Genomic DNA, 18,597 nt, shown 5'->3' on the forward strand with positions numbered 1-18,597 from the left:
TCTTTCTTTCTTTCTTTCTTTCTTTCTCTCTTTCTTTCTCTCTTTCCTTCTCTCTTTCCTTCTCTCTTTCCTTCTCTTTCCCTCTCTCTTTCCCTCTCTCTTTCTCTCTCTCTTTCTCTCTCTCTCTCTCTCTCTCTCTCTCTTTCTTTCTTTCTTTCTTTCTTTCTTTCTCTCTCTCTCTCTCTCTCTCTCTTTCTTTCTTTCTTTCTTTCTTTCTTTCTTTCTTTCTTTCTTTCTTTCTTTCTTTCTTTCTTTCTTTCTTTCTTTCTTTCTTTCTTTCTTTCTTTCTTTTCTTTGCATCTTCTCTGTGCCTGGCAATGAAGAGGTACTGCCAAAGATTTGGGAAAAAGGCAAAATCCATTCCCAGGAAACTGTCAGGCCGGCGCAACAGAACCTATGCATAAACAAATGAGACTGTCTCGGTAGCATTAAATTCTCTCAAGACCATAACATGGCAGGGCAATATGGCTTTGGAGAGGGTCACAGGGCACTGCTCTCTGAGCCAGAGTATTTGAAGCAGGAAGTTTGCTATGTGATTACTCAGAGATGGTATAGCCGCAGAAGCCTCTTGAGAACTTAAAATGCATCTGTTTGTTTTTCATCTCTTTCTTTCTTTTTTTTTTAAATTAAAAATAAATCAAACTTAAGGCCTCACCCAGGCCAGGCAAGCATTCTACCACCAAGCCACTGCATTCCCGGGCTCAGAATGCAGCTCTTTGTCTGCACTGAAGTTTGAAATACACACTAGACTGAAAACCATTGCTACTAACCCCCCTAACATATCTCATTTGTTACATATATCTATCTATACCTTTCTCTCTCTGTCTCTCTCTCTCCACATATCTTCTTGCTACAGGTTGAGAAGATAATATTTGGTCATACTGAACTAAATAAAATAGATTTTTTTGCTTTTGGGTTTTTGGGTCACACCTAGCAGTGCTCAGAGGCTACTCCTGGCTGTTCTAGCGGGACTCTATGTAATGGCAGGGACCAACCCTGGGTCTTCTGCAGGCAACTGAAGCACCTTTAAGCCCTGTACTCTGTCCAGTCCCAAGTAAGAGACATTTGGGGCAGGGCTCAATGTGGTGATTTGGGTTACACCCTGCGGTGCTCTGGGCTTACTCCTGGCTCAGGGGTCACTCCTGGTGGTGCTGGGGATCACATGCAGTAATCAAACCTTGGTGTGCCTGGTGCCAGGCAAGCACCCTAATGCCTCTAGTATCTCTCTGGCTCCAAAATACATTGTTAATTTCATCGTTTTATGACCAAACTCCCCTCCCCCAAAATAGACCAACCAGTGAAATTAGCATTTTGGCGGATGTGAAGTGAAGGCTATCGGGCAGAATGGGCCTGGGAAGTCGAGGAGAGATAAGGCGATCTCTCAGTAGAATCTTGGAGTTGACTCTGGCTGGAGATGAGTTACTTTATTTCATCTTTTGGTTTCTAGGTCACACCAAATGGGCTCACTAGCTCGCGCTCAGGAGCCGTGGCAGTGATGCTCAGGAACCCTTGGTTAATCGGTGACCAGGGACAGTCAGAGCAAGTACCTTACCCTTTGGGCCATTTCTCCGGTCCCTGGACCAAAGAGTTTTATGAAGAGATGATGATGATGATGATGATGATGATGATGATGATGGTGATGATTTTTTGGTTTCTGGGTCATAACCGGCAGTGTTCAGGGCTATTCCTGGCTGTGCGCTCAGGTATCATTGCTTGTGGAACTCAGGGGACCGTGTCGGGTGCCGGGGATCGAACCCGGGTCAGCTGCACGGGAGGCGCGTGCCCTACTCGCGGTCCTACCTCTGCAGATGTGGATCTTAACGTGTCCTGGGGGTCAGAAATAAGGTCCCTCGGGGGCTGCTAAGGGGCCAAGTGTGGGCGCGCCAGCTGGGGGGTCCCGTCCTTGCAGAGGGCGGGAACAGGCGCGGGAGGAAGGAAGGACCCTGGGTTCCGAGGCTGCGGGGCCGCCGCGCGCCGGGCTCAGCTTCCCCGCGGGACGCGCGGGCGCCAGGGGGCGCCTCCCTCGATGACTCGGCGCTCGGCTGTGCGGGCTCCCGCCGGCGCCCGCTCGATTGGTCGGGTCGGGCGGGCCGGGCGCCGCGGGCCAGCGCCATTGACGGGCCGGGAGGAAGCTGCGCGCCGTGCGGGCTGGCGGGGCGGCCCGGGACCCCGACAGGTACCGGCCGGGGCGGGGCGGGCCGCGCGCGGGGTTGGCGGGGCCGGGGCGGCGGGGCGGGCGCGGACCCGGGCTCCGGCCGCACCTCGGACCCGGGCCGGGCCGGCCCGCGGGGAGCGCGGCGCTGCCACCCGGGACCGGGTCCGGCGCGACGGGCGTCTCGGCGGCTGACACGGCCGCCGCTCGGGGACGCGGCGCGGGGCGTCCTGAGGGGCCCCGCCGCCCTCGGCCCGGGGTCGGCGCCCGCGGGACCCGCGCCCGCTCCGGGGTCCCGGCTGCCGGGCGCCGTGGGCAGAGTGTGAGGGGCTGTGAGTGTGCGTGTTGTGACGGGGTGTGACTGACTGAGTGGCTGTGTGTGGCCGCGTGTGACCGAGTGGCTGTGACTGAGTGACTGTGTGCGTGACTGAGTGTAAGTGTGAGTGGCTGTGTCTGAGTGTTGTGACTGACTGAGTGTTGTGACTGAATGAGTGTGTGTGACTGTGAGTGTTGTGACTGTGCGACTGTCCCAGTGTGACTGTGTGTTAGTCTGGGTGTTGCGACTGAGTGTGTGACTGAGTGTGAGTTGTCACTGAGTGTGTGACTGTGTAACTGTGACTGTGTGTTAGTGTGAGTGTTGTTACTGTGTGACTGAGTGTAAATGTGACTGTGTGTGAGTGAAAGTGGAAGTGGGAACGAGTGTTTTTGAGGCACCGTGTGTGACGGTGAGTGATTGCGTGTGTGTTAGTGAGTGGAAATGACTGTCACTCTGACTGTGTGACAGTGTGTTAGTGAGTGGGAATGACTGTCACTGTGTGACTGTGACTGTGTTAGTGAGTGGGAATGACTGTCACTGTGTGACTGTGACAGTGTTAGTGAGTGGGAATGACTGAGTGTCACTGTGTGACAGTGTGAGTGACACTGACGAGAAGCGTGGGTGAGTGTGTGACTGCGTGTGTGTGACTGTCATAGTGTATGAAAATGAGTGTCTGAGTGTGAGAGTGTTTTTTTTTTTCTTTTTGGGTCACACCCAGTGATGCACAGGGGTTACTCCTGGCTCTGCACTCAGGAATTACTCCTGGCGGTGCTCAGGGGACCATATGGGATGCCGGGGATCAAACCAGGGTCGGCCGCGTGCAAGGCGAACGCCCTCCCCGCTGTGCTATCGCTCCGGCCCCCTGAGTGTGAGAGTGTCTTTGAGGATGTGTCTGAGTGTGTGAATGTATGTGTATGTGTGTCCGAGTGTGCATGGGTGTGAGTGGTATATGTGTGTCTGAGTGTGAATGTGCGTGTGAGTGTGTGTATGTGTGTGCGTGTGGGTGTGCAGATGTGTGGGCCTGAGAATGTGTGTGTGTGAGAGAATATGTGTTTGTGTGCACACACGTTTGATTGCGCCCCAGCTGTGGTCTCCACGTGGGACCCCTGTGTGTGGACCCCTTGACCTCACACCCCGGACTGGGGTCAGTTCTCTGGGGGGGTGTTTGAGTCACCGGTCTGCAGGGGTCGCTCTGGGCTGGGCCTGTAAGGCCCAGAGCCCCTTTCCAGCCCCTCCCCTGCCCGGTCCAGTTCTGTCCTGTTGAGCCTGTCCCCAGGTGGAGGGTCGGGCCCGGTGCCCTCCAGGCCCTGTTTGGGAAGTGGGCTTTCTGTCCCGGGCGGGGGGCTTTGGGTGCTGAGAGCAGAGGGGGTGGTAGGAGGGCGCGAGGTCCTTGTCACGGGCAGTAAAGGGCCTGTGGGGCCTTGCACTGGCACCCGCCTGTCTGTGTCCCCCTGTCTCCGCTCCTGGGTGTCGCTGGCGTCCAGCCCCAGACTCCTCTGGGAGGGGCACCCGGGGCCACTTGCCAGCCCTTTGCCACTCGCTCTGGCCACCCCTTGAGGGAGGGGCCTGGCTCAAGGTCATGCCCGGCTGTTTGCCCGCCACTGTGCTGAGACTGATCCCCGGTGTCACCTGCCCCATGGTTGGGGTGGCCAGACCATGGGGGTCAGTGCCAGGCAGCCGCCTCTAATCCCTGCTGATGAACTCGTTCTGACTCCTTGGGATTCCGGCCAGTCTGGCGGCCCTTCCCGGTGCCGAATTCCTTCAGGGAATCCTTGAAGCAGCTTCCAACCTGCTGCCCCTACTGAGAGCTGATGGAGGCTTTCGGATTGGACCGTGGTCTTTTGAATCCCATCCCACCTTGTACCGTCTGTCCCGCTTTCAGCCACCTTGGGGGAAGCCCAGGAGGGTGGACAGACAGACAGATGGACTGACGACAGATGTTTGATTTGTTTCTATGTCCGGACCGATAGTGTTTTCTTTTTCCTGTCAGGGCACTTGTAGTTGGCACTTGAGGGTTTGTTGGTCTTTGTGGAAATCAGTGGCTGTAACTGCAGAATCAAAGTACAGAGCGTTTGGCCTTTTGCCTAAGTGTATTTGGAATCCACATAGTCCAGATAGGTGAGTCAGGTTCACATTTTGTTTTCACAGATTTACTTGAAGTTACAATAAAGAAATGTTTCCTTTACTCAAACTGTGGAACATTCCTTATTTTTTAAAAACAATATCTTCTTGGACCAGAGAGATAGTTCAACCCGCTGAGGGCAGGCTTTGCACGTGGGAGGCTGGGTCATATCCCTGGCACTGAATGGTCCCCCAGCACCAGGGGAGCCGCCCTTGAGCAGAGAGCCAGGACTAGCCCTAGAGTTCCACTGAGTGACCCCAAAACAAAGCAAAACTAAAGTGTTCTTGTAAACTCCTTTTTAATTAATGGGCCTTGTCAGAGCTAGCAGATTCTTGGTATTACACAAATTGTAGCTTTGAAAAGATTTTTGGATGCTGGAGAGATAGTATAGTGGGTAGGGCACTAGTTTTGCATGCGGCTGATCCGGGTTCAATCCCTGGCACTTCATAAAGTCTCCTAAGACCTGCCAGGAGTGATCTCTGAGTGCAGAGCCAGGAGTAAGTTTTGAGCATTGCTGGGTGTGGTCCTAAAACAAAATAAAGTTTTTGGGGAGGGGAAGAAATAATTACTTTTATCAAATGCTAGTTATTATTTATTTACTGCCATTGTTAACCAGTAACAGATGATCTTATATGGAAGTGCATGACTCTGTTAACAAGTTAGGATCACTGCCTGCAGGGTCAGAGGTTCCTGAGTGCTTCTCGTCTTGTTGGGTGGCATCTGTCACGTGGACTAAGCCTGTCTTCTGACACTGTGAAGAATCCCTGGAGGTGGGGCAGAGTGCTCAGAAAAGTTGCTCCTGTGCAGCTTCCCTGTGGGCTGCAGGCCACAGCACGCTGGAGTGGAACTGGTGGGCTGCCAGCCTCAGGCTCCACTTTGAGCAAGAGCTGGAGCTCACAGTTCTGAGTGGGATCTATCTACTAACCGAGTGATCGTAGGACCCTTTTAAACTTTTGTGTCTCAAGTTTCCTCATACTGATTTTTAGTAATACTAAAAATCTATTAAATTTTGTATTATGCAAACATCAGTAATTATCATAGCTAGTAGTTTATTTATTTTTTCATAGGTAGTAGTTTAGTCCTGAGTGAAGATACTGTAGCTGGAGCCAGAGGATTTCTGGTGTGTATAGAACAGCCTTCTGTCTCCCATTTCTTAATCATACTGGTGAACACATTTACAGGGTTGAATTAGATCTGGCTTCAAAAGGAATGTTGCAGAATATGAAATTCATAGTCTCTGAGTATTGGGGGGTCGCACCTAGAATTTCACACATACAAATCAAATGCTTCACTACTGAGCCATATCCCTGGTCCCTTTAAGTTTTTTCTTTTTTTTTCCTTCCCAGTGATGGGGGATTAAACTCAGGGTCTCACATATGTAAGGCAAGTAAGTGCTGTACTCCCAAGTCATATTCCCAACCTTTTCGGGTATTTTTTTTCTTTAACCTAGGACAGGATTTTTAAAAATTTTTAAATTTTTAAATTTTTTTGCTTTTTGGGTCACACCCAGCTATGCACAGGGGTTACTCTTGGCTTTTCACTCAGGAATTACTCCTGGCGGTGCTCGGGACCATATGGGATGCTGGGATTTGAACCCGGGTTGGCCGCATGCAAAGCAAACGCCCTACCCGCTGTGCTATCGCTCCGGCCCCTAGGACAGGATTTTTTAACTAGTAAATCTTTGTTGTGGAGGTCTGTCTTGTGTGTTGTGCTGTGTTTAGCAGCATCCATGGTCTTACCTATAAGAGCCCAGTAGTAACTCTCCATCCTGATGATAAAAAATGCCTCTCGATATTGCCAGCATCTCTGGATCACACCTGGATGGGAAGTCTCAGATCAGGGCAGATTACCTAGAAGCAAGCAATGCTACCATCAGTTGCATAAAAAAGATACACAAGGTGAATTCAGGGTAATTTTTATGTTTGCTTGTTTTTGCACCATATCTGGCAATGCTCAGGAGTTATTCCTGGTTCTTCGCTCAGGAATTACTCCTTCTGGGCTCATGGGACCATATGGGATGCCAGGGATAGAACCTGGGTCGGCCATGTGCAAGGCTAACACCTTACCCTCTTGTACTGTCTCTCCAGCACAAATCATAGGTAAGTTTTGACAAGTATGCGACTATTCCTTGCAGGTGTATACAGAAGTATTTATTTTAACAGCGTCCCCCTCACACCCCGCCCCCAGTCTCTTAATGGATGTATTTATAATGTGTCTCTCTCCATCTTTTCTTAAATCTGTACTTTGCTTGCTTGTCTATATTCAGGGATGGTAGAGTTGTAAATCAGGTAGGAAAACTATCTGATTTTTCTCTTGATTTTTTTTTTAATAGATACTTCTGTGACCATGAGAGAGAGAAATAAAGAATGACCCATGCTTTTTAAACACCTTGTCTTGAGGATATAGTCATGTTGGAAGGTCTTGTAGCCTGGGTTCTCAATACCTATCTGGGGAAATACGTCAATAATCTGAATACCGACCAGCTCTCTGTTGCGCTCCTGAAAGGTAAGTTCCTGTGTCTCTTTGGAAAGTGCACCTTTGCAGATGGCATTTTCATTGGTACTGTGGGGACATGCCTGCTGGTGCTTGACTAGCCACTCAGTCCTGGGGATCAGTCTCAGGGCCTCAGGTGGAAGGTGTGCACTCTACCTCTTGAGTCACACTCTTAGTCCGCCTTTTCCTTTTTTCTTTTTAATCTTTTGTTTGTTTTTGGGCCATACTCAGCTGTGTTCTAGGCTTATTTATGGCTCTGTGCTCAGTGATCACTCCTGGCTCTATAGCTCAGGGAATTTTCTGGGGTGATGAAGATTGAACCCACTTTGCCTACATGTAAGGCAAGTACCCTACCCGTTATGCTGTCTCTCTAGCCCACAAGCATGCACTCTATCCTACAAAGGCAGTTTTTTCCTTTAATTTTTATTTTCCAGTTTGGCAGTTTGATTGGCTTGTTTGATTTGGGTTTCGGGGCCACACCTGGCAGTGCTGAGGGGCTATTCCTGGCTCTGTGCTAAGGAGTGACCTCTGGCAGTGCTCTGGGCACTATTTTTATCTTTCTGGTTTCTCTGTTCTTCCTTTTTTTTTTTTTGGCCATACCCAGTAGTGCTCAGGGCTTATCTCATGTTCTACTCTCAGGGATCACTCCTAGAGGGCTTGGGGGACTATATAGATTGCTGGGTTGCTGGGACTATATAGAACGTGGGTCAGCCACACCCTATCCTCTTGAAGACCAGTTCTCAGTTTTCCAGCAGCAGTTTTTAAAAAATTGTAGGAACCTCTTGTGGTAGTACCTAGTGACACCGGGGCATTCTTGGCAGTGCTGGGAGGCCATGTGGTGCCAGGGATTCAACCCAGCACCTCAGATATGCAAGGCAGGTGCTCTACCATTTGAGCTTCAAATTTGGCTCCTCAACACATTTGAATGGAGGTATGTTGTCACAACAGCTGTGTGTCTCTTTGGCGTACTAGGCTGCTTTTCTATGCTTCACCCTTGGGCTGGACAGATAGTACAGTGGGCAGCGGAGAAGGCGCTTTGCTTTTAGCAGAGAAGGTGTATTCCATACCCAGCATCGCATACGGTACCCTGAACCACTACAGGAGTGATCCCTGAGTGTAAAGCCAGAGTTAACCCTGAGCTCAGCTGGGTGTGGGCCAACATCCCTCCCTTCCACAGAGAACAAACCTGTGGAATTTGAGAAGTGTTTCTCAATAGAAAAATATGTTTTTATTTTTCTGCAGGGGTAGGGTTAGATCCCCATCATTTTGAATTCAGATACACATGCTTGGGAAGAAAAATCTTTCTACTTATTTTGTTTTGGGGCCACACCCAGTGATCCTCAGGGGCTATTCCTCAGTTCTTGCCTTGCTGGGGGACTACTCCGCCCATACAAAGTCTGTACTCCAAGGGCGCTTGGGCAGAATAATCTTCAGAGTTTTGCAGCACCTTGAGCTTTATGAAGTGGATACTTACTGATCTTGATGACACAGACAAGCCAGTGTATGGGGTGGAGGGTACTAGGGAGAAATAAGCTGTTATGTCAGTTCAGCTGCAAATCCCGGCTAGTGTGTACGCTTTGGGAGATGTAAAGGAACTGAAGTCACGGTTGAGGGAGTGTGGGGGCTTGATGCCATGCTGGGTTGAACTCCATTTGCCTGTCATTTGGGAAAATTGCTCAACTTATTCGTGCCTCAGGTCCTCTTTCTGAAAAGTGGAGATGGTATTTATTTTCTCACAAACTTCCAAGGATTGGCAAATTAACACAGACCACAAAAGTCAAAACCCTCCCTGGAGTATTGTGGAAGTTCCTATGTTTGCATCGTCATCCATTAGGACTGGAGTGATAGCACGGCAGGTAGGGCATTTGCCTTGCATGCAGCCAACCCGGGTTTGATTATTCCGTCCCTCTCGGAGAGCCCAGCAAGCTACCGAGAGAATCCTGCCCGCATGGCAGAGCCTGGCAAGCTACCTGTGGCATATTCAATATGCCAAAAACAGTAACAAGTCTCACAATAGAGACGTTACTGGTGCCCACTTGAGCAAATCGATGAACAATGGGACAACAGTGCTACAGTGCTACAGTAATTATCCATCATCATGGATCAGTCATTATCTGTTGGGCTTACTGGCTGGTTCAGTTAGCAAGGACTTGGCAGAGGAGCACGGGAGTCTTGCAAGACCAAGGTGGCATTTGAGTCAGGTTTCACTTTAGCACTCATTGGGATTTGGGAAAGGCTGGGTTAGAGAAGGATAGAGGAGGCAGAGATGGTATTGAGAGTTCAGGATGAGGGTCATGCCCATATTTCTTCAGTGGTGACAATGAGTAAGTTACTTAGCCTCTTTTCTCTGCATGCTCCTTCTGCCATCTGAGATCTGGCAGATCTGATCAGAACTTAAGCACTTCCACATCCCAGTGCTGTGATGTTTTGGCAAAGCACTTGTCCTTTAAGCCTCATTTTTCTTACCTTAAAAGTGGAAAAGAAGGCCAGAGTGATAGTACAGTGGGTAGGATGCTTGTCTTGTACTTGGTCAACCTGGGTTCAATTCTTTGCATCCCATATGTCCCCTGAGCACCACCAGGAGTAATTCCTCAGCACAGAGCCAGGAGTAAACCCCTGAGCATCACGGGCTGTCGTCCAAAAACTTAAAAAAAAGTGGAGAAGATATTGGTCATTGTCACTGTCACTGTCATCCCATTGCTCATCGATTTACTCAAGCGGGCACCAGTAACGTCTCTTATATTGTGAGACTTATTGTTACTGTTTTTGGCATACCGATTACACCACAGGGAGCTTGCCAGGCTCTGCCGTGCAGGCGCGACACTCTCAGTAGCTTGCCGGGCTCTCTGAGAGGCACGGAGGAATCGAACACGAACACAGGTTGGCTGCATGCAAGGCGAACGCCCTACTGTTGTGCTGTTGCTCCAACCCAAGATATTGATATTTCCTTATATTGTGAGGATTGGATACAGTAATGTATAATGAAGTATTTGGCACACAGTAGGATTTTACCAAGTGTAGCTGCTGCTGTTGCTCTGATTATTGATATCAGGAACCCTTAATTGATTATTAATATTCGGATCCCCTCTTCCTCTCTGGGGACCCTGTCCTCTAATGGGACAGTCACACTTTACACAGTGATACCAAGCTGCGTGGATTAGATTGTTAGGCTGGTGACACAGGCCTATTCCAGTGAGGTGCAAGGGAGGGGGTCTTCTGGCGGCCCATAGGCTCCAGACAGGCTGTTGGGCAGCTTGGAGGGGGTCTTAAGATCTTAATGAGTGAGTGGGTGGGTAACCATGTTCCAGCTGGGATGAAATTGTGACAGGAGGCAGAGATGGGGTACGTGCAGGTCCTGTGTTCATGTTTTGAAGGCAGGAAGAAGCAGCCTCCAGGGCCACGCCAAGGAGTCTGTATAATATATGTAATCCCAAACTTTGATTGCCCTACTCTTCTTTTGATGTGCTCTGAACCTGAGGTTGGCCCCTTCAGTGACCTTGAGCAGAGGGAAGATAATTTAGAATTCAACTTCTGAATTCATCCATTTCTAGTGACTAGATATGAGTGCTTTTTGGAAGGACTTACTTGAATAAGCCTGCAGCCATGCTGTCTGGAAGCAACAAACATGGTCGCATATAAAGTACTCACTGCTCTGGGGATGGAGCGATAGCATAGCAGGAATAGCGCCTGCCTCATACATGGCTGACCTGGTTTCAATCCCTGGCACACCATATGGTCCCCTGAGGCCTGCCAGCGTGATTCCTGAGTGCAGAGCCAGGGGTAAGCACTGAGCAAAGCCAGGTTGGGCTTAAACACCAAAATGAATAAAGTACTCACTGCTGTGGCCTTGGAGAAGGGCCCTCCAGCTGGGCCAGTAATGGGTCCTTACTGGGTGTGTGTGTGGGGGACAGCAGGAACCTGCAGGTGACCAGCTGCTGTTGGGTGTTCCATATTTCTTGTTCGGGACTGGCTCTAGGCTGTGTTTCTTCTCATTCTTTTCGTCCCTTTCTCCTTTTGAGACTGTCTCCTTCACTGTGCACTTGAGCTTCTTTAATTTTTCATGGCGTGGAGTTACCTCCACTTCTTTCCACTTCCCCAGACTGTGCAGCAGCCAAGAAAAGCGAGAGTTGTCTGCCTCTGACAGATTTGGGTATTGAAAAATAGGACAAGTGATTCAGATTGCTGATGATGCTCTTCAGAGGAAGGAGGAACTGTGGACCTTCTCCCTTGAGGTCACTGCCAGCTCACCAGAGGTGTTAAGGCTACCCCTCCCCCACAGCGGAAGTAAGGTGGTTTCTGGGGTTAGTAACTTTTCTTTTGGCTTAGTCTTAAGGTCTGTGGGGCTCCATGTGGAAATGTTCCCACAAAATCTAAGTTGGCTGCTTTTGTTCAGAATTGCCAAGTTCTAGAGTAAAAAAAAAAATTTTTTTTTAAAATTATTATTTTTTTCTTTTTGGGCCATACCCAGCAGTGCTCAGGGCTTACTCCTGGCTCTGCAGTCAGGAATTTCTCCTGGCAGTGCTCTTGGGGACCATGTGGGATGCCAGGGATTAAACCTGGGTTGCTTGTATGCAAGCAAGGCAAGCAGCCTTTATAAATCACTATACATGTACATTGTGTTCTTCCCCAGAATTCTAGTTTCCACCTGCAACAGTTATGTGATTTTTGTCACACTCATAAGCTCTTCTCTTTTGGTAAATGTTTTTGAGCCTATGGTAAGAGAGTTCATTTTTGGTTTTGTTGTTGTTGCTGTTCATTTATTTATTTGCCACATATGAGTGAAGTCATATGTTGTTTGTCTTTCTTTATCTCATTTATTTCACTGAGACCACCCTCAAGTTCAATCTGTTATTATAAATGGCAAAATTTTGTCTCTTTTACAGCTAATTGTAGGATTCCGCCGCATACATGCAACACATCTTTTTTATGCAGTCATCTTTCCAGAGGTGTTTAGGGGTTTTCCAGATCTTGGCTATATTGAATAATCCTGTGATGAATAGTTGCTAGATTTTTAAAAAAATACATTAAAAAAAAAAAACTTAAGGCATTCTGGGGCCAGGGAGATAGCACAGTGGGTAGGACGCTTGCATGTGTCTGACCTGGGTTCAATCCCCGACACCCTATATGGTAACCCTGAGTCCTCCGAGAGTGATCCCTTAGTGTAGAGCCAGGAATAACCCCTGAGCATTGTTGGGTGTGGCTTCCAAACCACAACAAAGCAACAAGAAAAAAAACAAACTAAGGTACTCTGGTTTACAAAGTTATTCATAGTTAGTATCAAACATACAGTGTCACAATACCAATCTACCACCAGTGTCAACTTACACCAGTTTCCCCAGACACCCCTATACCCCGAAAACTGACTCTTCAACAGGTATAATTTTATATTTGGTTGTTGTAGTTTGGATAACTGTTAGATTTGAATACTTTTTTTTTTTTTTTTTTGCTTTTTGGGTCATACCTGGCAATGCACAGGGGTTACTCCTGGCTCTGCACTCAGGAATTACCCCTGGCCATGCTCAGGGGACCATATGGGATGCTGGGATTTGAACCTGGGTCGGCTGCGTGCAAGGCAAACACCCTACCCGCTGTGCTATCTCTCCAGCCCCAGATTTGAATACTTTTGAAGCCAGTAACACCCAAGTCATGGATAATGATGGGGGGGGGGGGGAAATTACTTGCATTTGTTTGTCTTCAGGAAGAAAAGACTTCTGGCTTTCTTTTATATTCTCTTAGCAGTTAATGGTGGTTGGGTGGTGGTTGTCTGTGTTTTCTGTACTTGAAAATACGTGTCTCAGACAGATTTAATGACTGAGAAATGGCCATGTGTGTGCAGACAAAATTTTAAAATGCTGAATATCTCTCTAGCTGGGGAGTCCTGTGGTCAGCTGAGTGGCCGGCAGAGCAGGAATGAATGTATTTGTGATTGAGTGACTTTAGTTAGACTGAGTGAGCCACACCTGGACTGTTCCTCTTCACTGCTGGCCGAGTATCTACCTGCTGGTGGCAGAGAACATGGGGAGGCATCTGTCAGAGGCCCTCTTTCCATGGCCAGCTTATTCAGCTCTCTGCCCTTTTTACACCCATCCTGGGCTTAAGTGAATAGGGATGCATGTTCAAAACCTTCAGGTTTTATGTTTTAGTTCCAGAGATGCCTGGTAGGAGGCTGAAGATCTTGCATTTTATCCTGATTTAATGGGCTACAGTTTAGTATTAGCCTTTCTAAGGGGTCTGCACACTGGCAGCTGGCCAGATTCTACCTGCTGAGACTGACTTTTTGTATTTTTCAAGACATGTGAATAGAAAAATATTTATAGGAAACAGCATAGATACCGTAAAACTTTATTCATTTACCTCTGTCTCATAGGGAAAAAAAAAGAGATCTCCACCTAACCCTTCACCTGCTGATAACCTCAGCTTTATTTATAGTTGAGGTCCAGCTAATAAGCTTCAGCTATTCTTTACTTGTCTTGAGTGGGACCATGGGGCTTTAGTCTCAAAGCGCATGGACTGGTGGCAGTGCTGTCTGTGACTCTAACCAGCTCTAGTTGTTAACGCTAAATTTCCCAACTTACCTTTAACCTTTTTTTTTTTTTTTTCTTTTTGGGTCACACCGGGTGATGCACAGGAGTTATTACTGGCTCATGCACTCAGGAATTACTCCTGGCGGCACTCAGGGGACCATATGGGATGTTGAGAATTGAACCCGAGTCAGCCGCATGCAAGGCAAATGCCCTACCCGATGTGCTATCACTCTAGCCCCTAACCTTTTTAAAAAAATCCCCCCCCCTCATATTTGGTGGGGCTACTCCTGGTTCAGTGCTCATGTGGTGCTGGGGATTGAACGGGGAGCCTCCTGCACCTGCAGCCTGTGTTCCAGCCCCGTTGGTCTGTCTTTCTAGGTTCCCCGCCTCCCGCCCCCACCACACACACACACACACACACACACACACACACACACACACACACACACACACACACACACACACACACACACACACACTGACCCCCTACTTTTAACTTTTCATGATCTGCACAGAGTAGGCATCTATTAACATTTGTTGGGTGAAATTTTTCTGATGTTTTTATTTTTCAGGTGCCGTTGAATTAGAAAACTTGCCATTAAAGAAGGATGCCTTGAAAGAGCTGGAATTACCATTTGAAGTCAAAGCTGGTATGTGGAGCCAAAGGGGAGGGAGGCTGTTTTGAGTCTAAAATTGTTCGGAACATTAAAACCTGAAAGTCCTGGCTTGAGTTTGGCTTTCTGTGACCAGGAAGAGGTTTGATTGGTCTTGGGAGTATGACTCTAGGGTGCTTGTGGTAGGGTCACCTTATCTGGTGGCGGGGGGTCTGTTTACCCCGCACCTGCTGGGCTGGAGTCTCAGAGGGGAGTGTCACTGAACCTGTGCCTTTAATAAGCCCTGTAGGAGGGCTTTATGTTTAGAATTCTTATGTTTGGCTTAGGTAAAGTATCAAAGTGTTCTAGATAGAGGGGGTTCTGAGTTTCAGGTTTTCATTGTAAGTATCACTGAGAGACCATTTCCTCCGTTGCCTTATGGCTGGGCCGTGCAGCAGTATGTCTGGGTTTATATCCCGCATCAGCTGTGTTCTGTGTGTGCAGACCTCGGGAAGTTCCCTAACTCCCTGTGTGCTTCCTCATTGTGAAGACAGAATAAGAAGGCTGGAGTGGTAACTCAGTGGGCTGGAGCACCCAGTTCACATGCCAGGAAATTCGGTTTTGATCCTTAGCACTGCAGATGGTCCCCAAGCATCAAGTAATTAAAAAAATTAATAAATTTAAAATTGCTGAGCCCTGTGCCTGCACACTCGGTAAATGTTGGCACTTAAAAAAATTAATTTATTTTTGTCTTTGGGACCTTGCCCAGTAGTGTTCAGGGCTTCCTCCTGGCTCTTAGCTTAGGGATTACTCCTGGTGGGCTCAGAGGACCATATGGGCTACTGGATATTGAAGCTGGGTCAGTCGCATGGAAGGCAAGCGCCTTACCCGCTGTACTATTACTCTGGCCTCAGTACTTGTTATAGTTCTTTCATGACCAGGTTTGATGAGGAATCAAGGCTTGCCATGGTATAAACATAATCTTTTAAATAGCCACTAGTTTCTATTTAGATATCCCTCACGTTTCTACTTCGTCCTTCTCTTATTTTAGAGTAATTATACTATAATAAAGTACAAGTGCAGGCTTGGAGCGATAGTAGAACGGTAGGGCATTTTCCTTGCACGCAGCTGACCCACGTTCGATCCCTGGCATCCCATATGGTCTGTGAATCCCATCAGGAGAGATTCCTGAGTGCAGAGCCAAGAGTAAGTCCTGAGCATTGCTGGGAGTTGCCCAAGCCCCACCTCCCCCCAAAAAACAGTACAAATACAGGATAAGCCAATTGCTAAGTGAAGTAGAACAGATACCATGTAAGAGATTTCAGCATTCGTGACATCAGTGAGGGTGAACTTGAAGTGAGTGCTGAGTGAGCTGCCATATGCCGGCAGAGACCCCAAAGAAGAATTTCAGAGGGATGGTGCACTGAGGCTTCTTCCAGAAGTGACAGGTAGCAAAGGACCACAGGAGACTCTAAGAGAAAGTTGATGACAGAGCTTTTTTTTTTTTTTTTTTTTTTTTTTGCAAAAGTGATCCTTTTTTATGCTGTCCCACAAAATGGAAATGTGGGTAACAGATACTCTATTTTATTGTCCTGTAACTATTAGCCTAATCCATTTAGGTTGGGATTACAACTGTGTTAATTATTGTTGAAATTCTTGGTTGTGAGAGCTGGTATCTGGTTTCAGTTGTAATATAAAACACTAATTTTTAGTGGTTTTTTTATTTTTCTTTTTGGGTCACACCCTACAATGCACAGGGGTTACTACTGGCTTATGCACTCAGGAAAATTACTCCTGGTGGTACTTGGGGGACCATATGGGATGCTGGGAATCGAACCCAGGTCGGCTGCGTGCAAGGCAAAGGCCCTACCTGCTGTGCTACCGCTCCAGCCCCTAATTTTTAGTTTTCTGGATAAACTCATAGTAACATTTTTTTCTATTATTTGTTGTAAGATTTCTTAATTTCTTACTGGATTACATAGTTGATCACTTGGTGTTGTCATTTAAAAAAAAAAAACTTTGTTATTAGGAATGTCATTCTCATTAGTTTTGTTTGTTCTTGAGCCACACCAGTGGATGCACACCCACTGGATGCTCAGGGATTACTCCTGAGTCTGCTGTCAGGAATCACATGGGGTCCCATGTGGGATGTCAGGGATTGAACCCCTTGCATGCAAGGCAAGTATCCTACCCACTGTGCTATTGCTGCGGCCCCAGGAATGAGAATTCTACCAGGACCCTCAACTCTACACTCAGCCCAAGTCTGCCTGTCATTTCCTTTTTGACTGCAGCATTACCTGTGGCTCAGTTGGCACGTTCTAGTGGGCACACTGAAAATCTTGAAAGTACTCTTCTCCTAGTATTTGCTTCTCATCAACCAGTTAAGATGAGCTAGGAATTTTGTGCTCAGGGCCTGCTCGGAAGGAGAAGATCCCAAGGAAGTGTAGTTTGTGGGGATGGATCATCTCCAGAGGCAAGATACAGCCTTTGAGAAGGCAAAGGCAAAGTCACACAACTTTTTTCAGCATCTAATTTCTCATGCTTGTTCTTCTTAAAAAATTTAGTTAACTTTGTTTTTTTTTAATTTGGGCCATCCCTGGCAGTGCAAAGGGTCTACTCTCAGCTCTGTGCTGGGGCTCACTCCTGGCAGTGCTCTGGGAACCATGCAGTACCGAGGATAGAACCTAGGCCTCCTGCATCGGAGCATATGCTCCAGCCCTTTGAGCTGTCTACCACCCTCTGTCTTGTTCTACAGACTTCAGCCTGATAATACTCGTTTCATGTGTATGAGAACCTATTTTCTTAAAATTGAAAACCAGAGGGTAAGAATTAAAGTGCTCCTCAAGGAAAACTAATAGTTTACAGAAACATAGAAGAGAAATGGGGCCAGAGCCATAGCACGGTAAGTAGGGCACTGGTTTGCTTTGCACGTTGTTGACCCAGGCTCAATCATCTGCACCCCATATAGTGCCCTGAGCCCCTCCAGGAGTGATCCCTGAGTGCAGAGTAAACCTGAGCGTTGCTGGATATAGCCCCAATAAACATACGAATGTGTACAGGCATTAATAAGACTTTCTTCCTTCCCTCAGGTTTAATTGGCAAGGTAACCCTGCAGATTCCCTTCTATCGCCCCCATGTGGACCCTTGGGTGATCTCCATCTCCAGCCTTCACTTAATTGGAGCCCCTGAAAAAATACAGGATTTCAATGATGAGAAGGAGAAGCTATTGGAAAGGGAACGGAAGAAAGCTCTACTTCAAGCCTTGGAGGAAAAATGGAAGGCAAGGCAGAGATCTTTTTTCCCATTGTGCAGCGGTGGGGAGACAGAGAATGAGCACACACTCCTTTTGCTAACACCATCCCTCTCCTTTGTAGAGCGAGCGCCAGCAGAAAGGGGAATCCTATTGGTATTCAGTGACTGCCTCCGTGGTGACCAGAATTGTGGAGAACATTGAAGTAGGTCCTGTTGACTTTTGTGTAAGGCATAAATAAGACAGGGCTTTCTGTGTTCCTGAGAAATGTGTTTCATGTCTCAATTCTTGTTTCTCCTAAGTTCTAAGTGATACAGAGTGTAGTGCTGGCCGCCCAGGTGTGCCTTTGGCGAGGCCTTACTGAAGCCAGAACCTGAAAAGCCAGTCCCACGCTCTGGGCAGACTCAGGTTTTTCTCGCTTGGGCTCGTGTGAGTAGGAGTTTTCCTTTCACTTCCATTTCTTTTGCTCACTGTGCTTTCTTTTTGCATGTTGGAATCAATCCCTCTTGCTAAATGATTTGCCCATACTGTACTGTTTCAGGGCCTGTTGCTTAACTTCTTGTTCTGTTGAGCTGTGAGACGGGGCAAATTGTATACACCAGTTATAGTTGATTACACAGTGAACTGTGGGGGCTGGGGAGATAGCTCAGGGTTCGGAGGTGTGTGCTTGAGGACCTGAGCTCAATTCCTGCTACCTCATGGCCCTAACTTTGAACTGTATGACCTGCTTGGTTAAGTACCACTAGGGGTAGTCCCTGGACCCCTTAAGCTCTTCTTGGGGGTGTCCCCCTCTACCACAGCTTCCCCAAACAGCAAATTGCGAGCAGCCCGATAAAAATACTTAATCTTTTAATGATATATATGTCAAGGGTTGAAGAATTATAGTGCCAGGCTATCGGCCACTTTTTTTGGTTTAAATTTGATTCCTTTTATTTTTTCCTCTTCACTAGATCAGGGTTCATAGTAATTTTCTTATAGTCAAATCTTATCAGAATTAACCTCTACTTAACTATCCCTAGGGTTTTAATTGCGATGTGATGAAAATGTGTGGTGTGTGGTGTCACATTGCGATGCCAGTGTGACACAGGCAGATATGTTCCAGGTGTAGCACTTCCCAGACAGTCCAGTTTGAGGCTGTTGGTTTCAT

General features: G+C 47.6%; 1 protein-coding gene across 3 annotated transcripts in view; it reads left to right on the forward strand.

The window, feature by feature from the left end:
- Positions 1-2,097: 2,097 nt before the first annotated feature.
- The window catches only part of VPS13D (vacuolar protein sorting 13 homolog D), a 265,713-nt gene continuing 249,213 nt past the window's right edge, over positions 2,098-18,597 (forward strand). For all 3 annotated transcript variants that reach the window (XM_055137626.1, XM_055137627.1, XM_055137628.1), the window contains exons 1-5: positions 2,098-2,176; positions 6,923-7,095; positions 14,180-14,257; positions 17,290-17,480; positions 17,575-17,655. In XM_055137626.1, the coding sequence (XP_054993601.1) occupies positions 6,999-7,095; positions 14,180-14,257; positions 17,290-17,480; positions 17,575-17,655 (447 nt within the window). In that variant the 5' untranslated portion in view covers positions 2,098-2,176; positions 6,923-6,998. The remainder of the gene's footprint in view (positions 2,177-6,922; positions 7,096-14,179; positions 14,258-17,289; positions 17,481-17,574; positions 17,656-18,597) is intronic.

Source organism: Sorex araneus, chromosome 5 (assembly GCF_027595985.1).
Source record: "Sorex araneus isolate mSorAra2 chromosome 5, mSorAra2.pri, whole genome shotgun sequence".
NCBI lineage: Eukaryota > Metazoa > Chordata > Mammalia > Eulipotyphla > Soricidae > Sorex > Sorex araneus.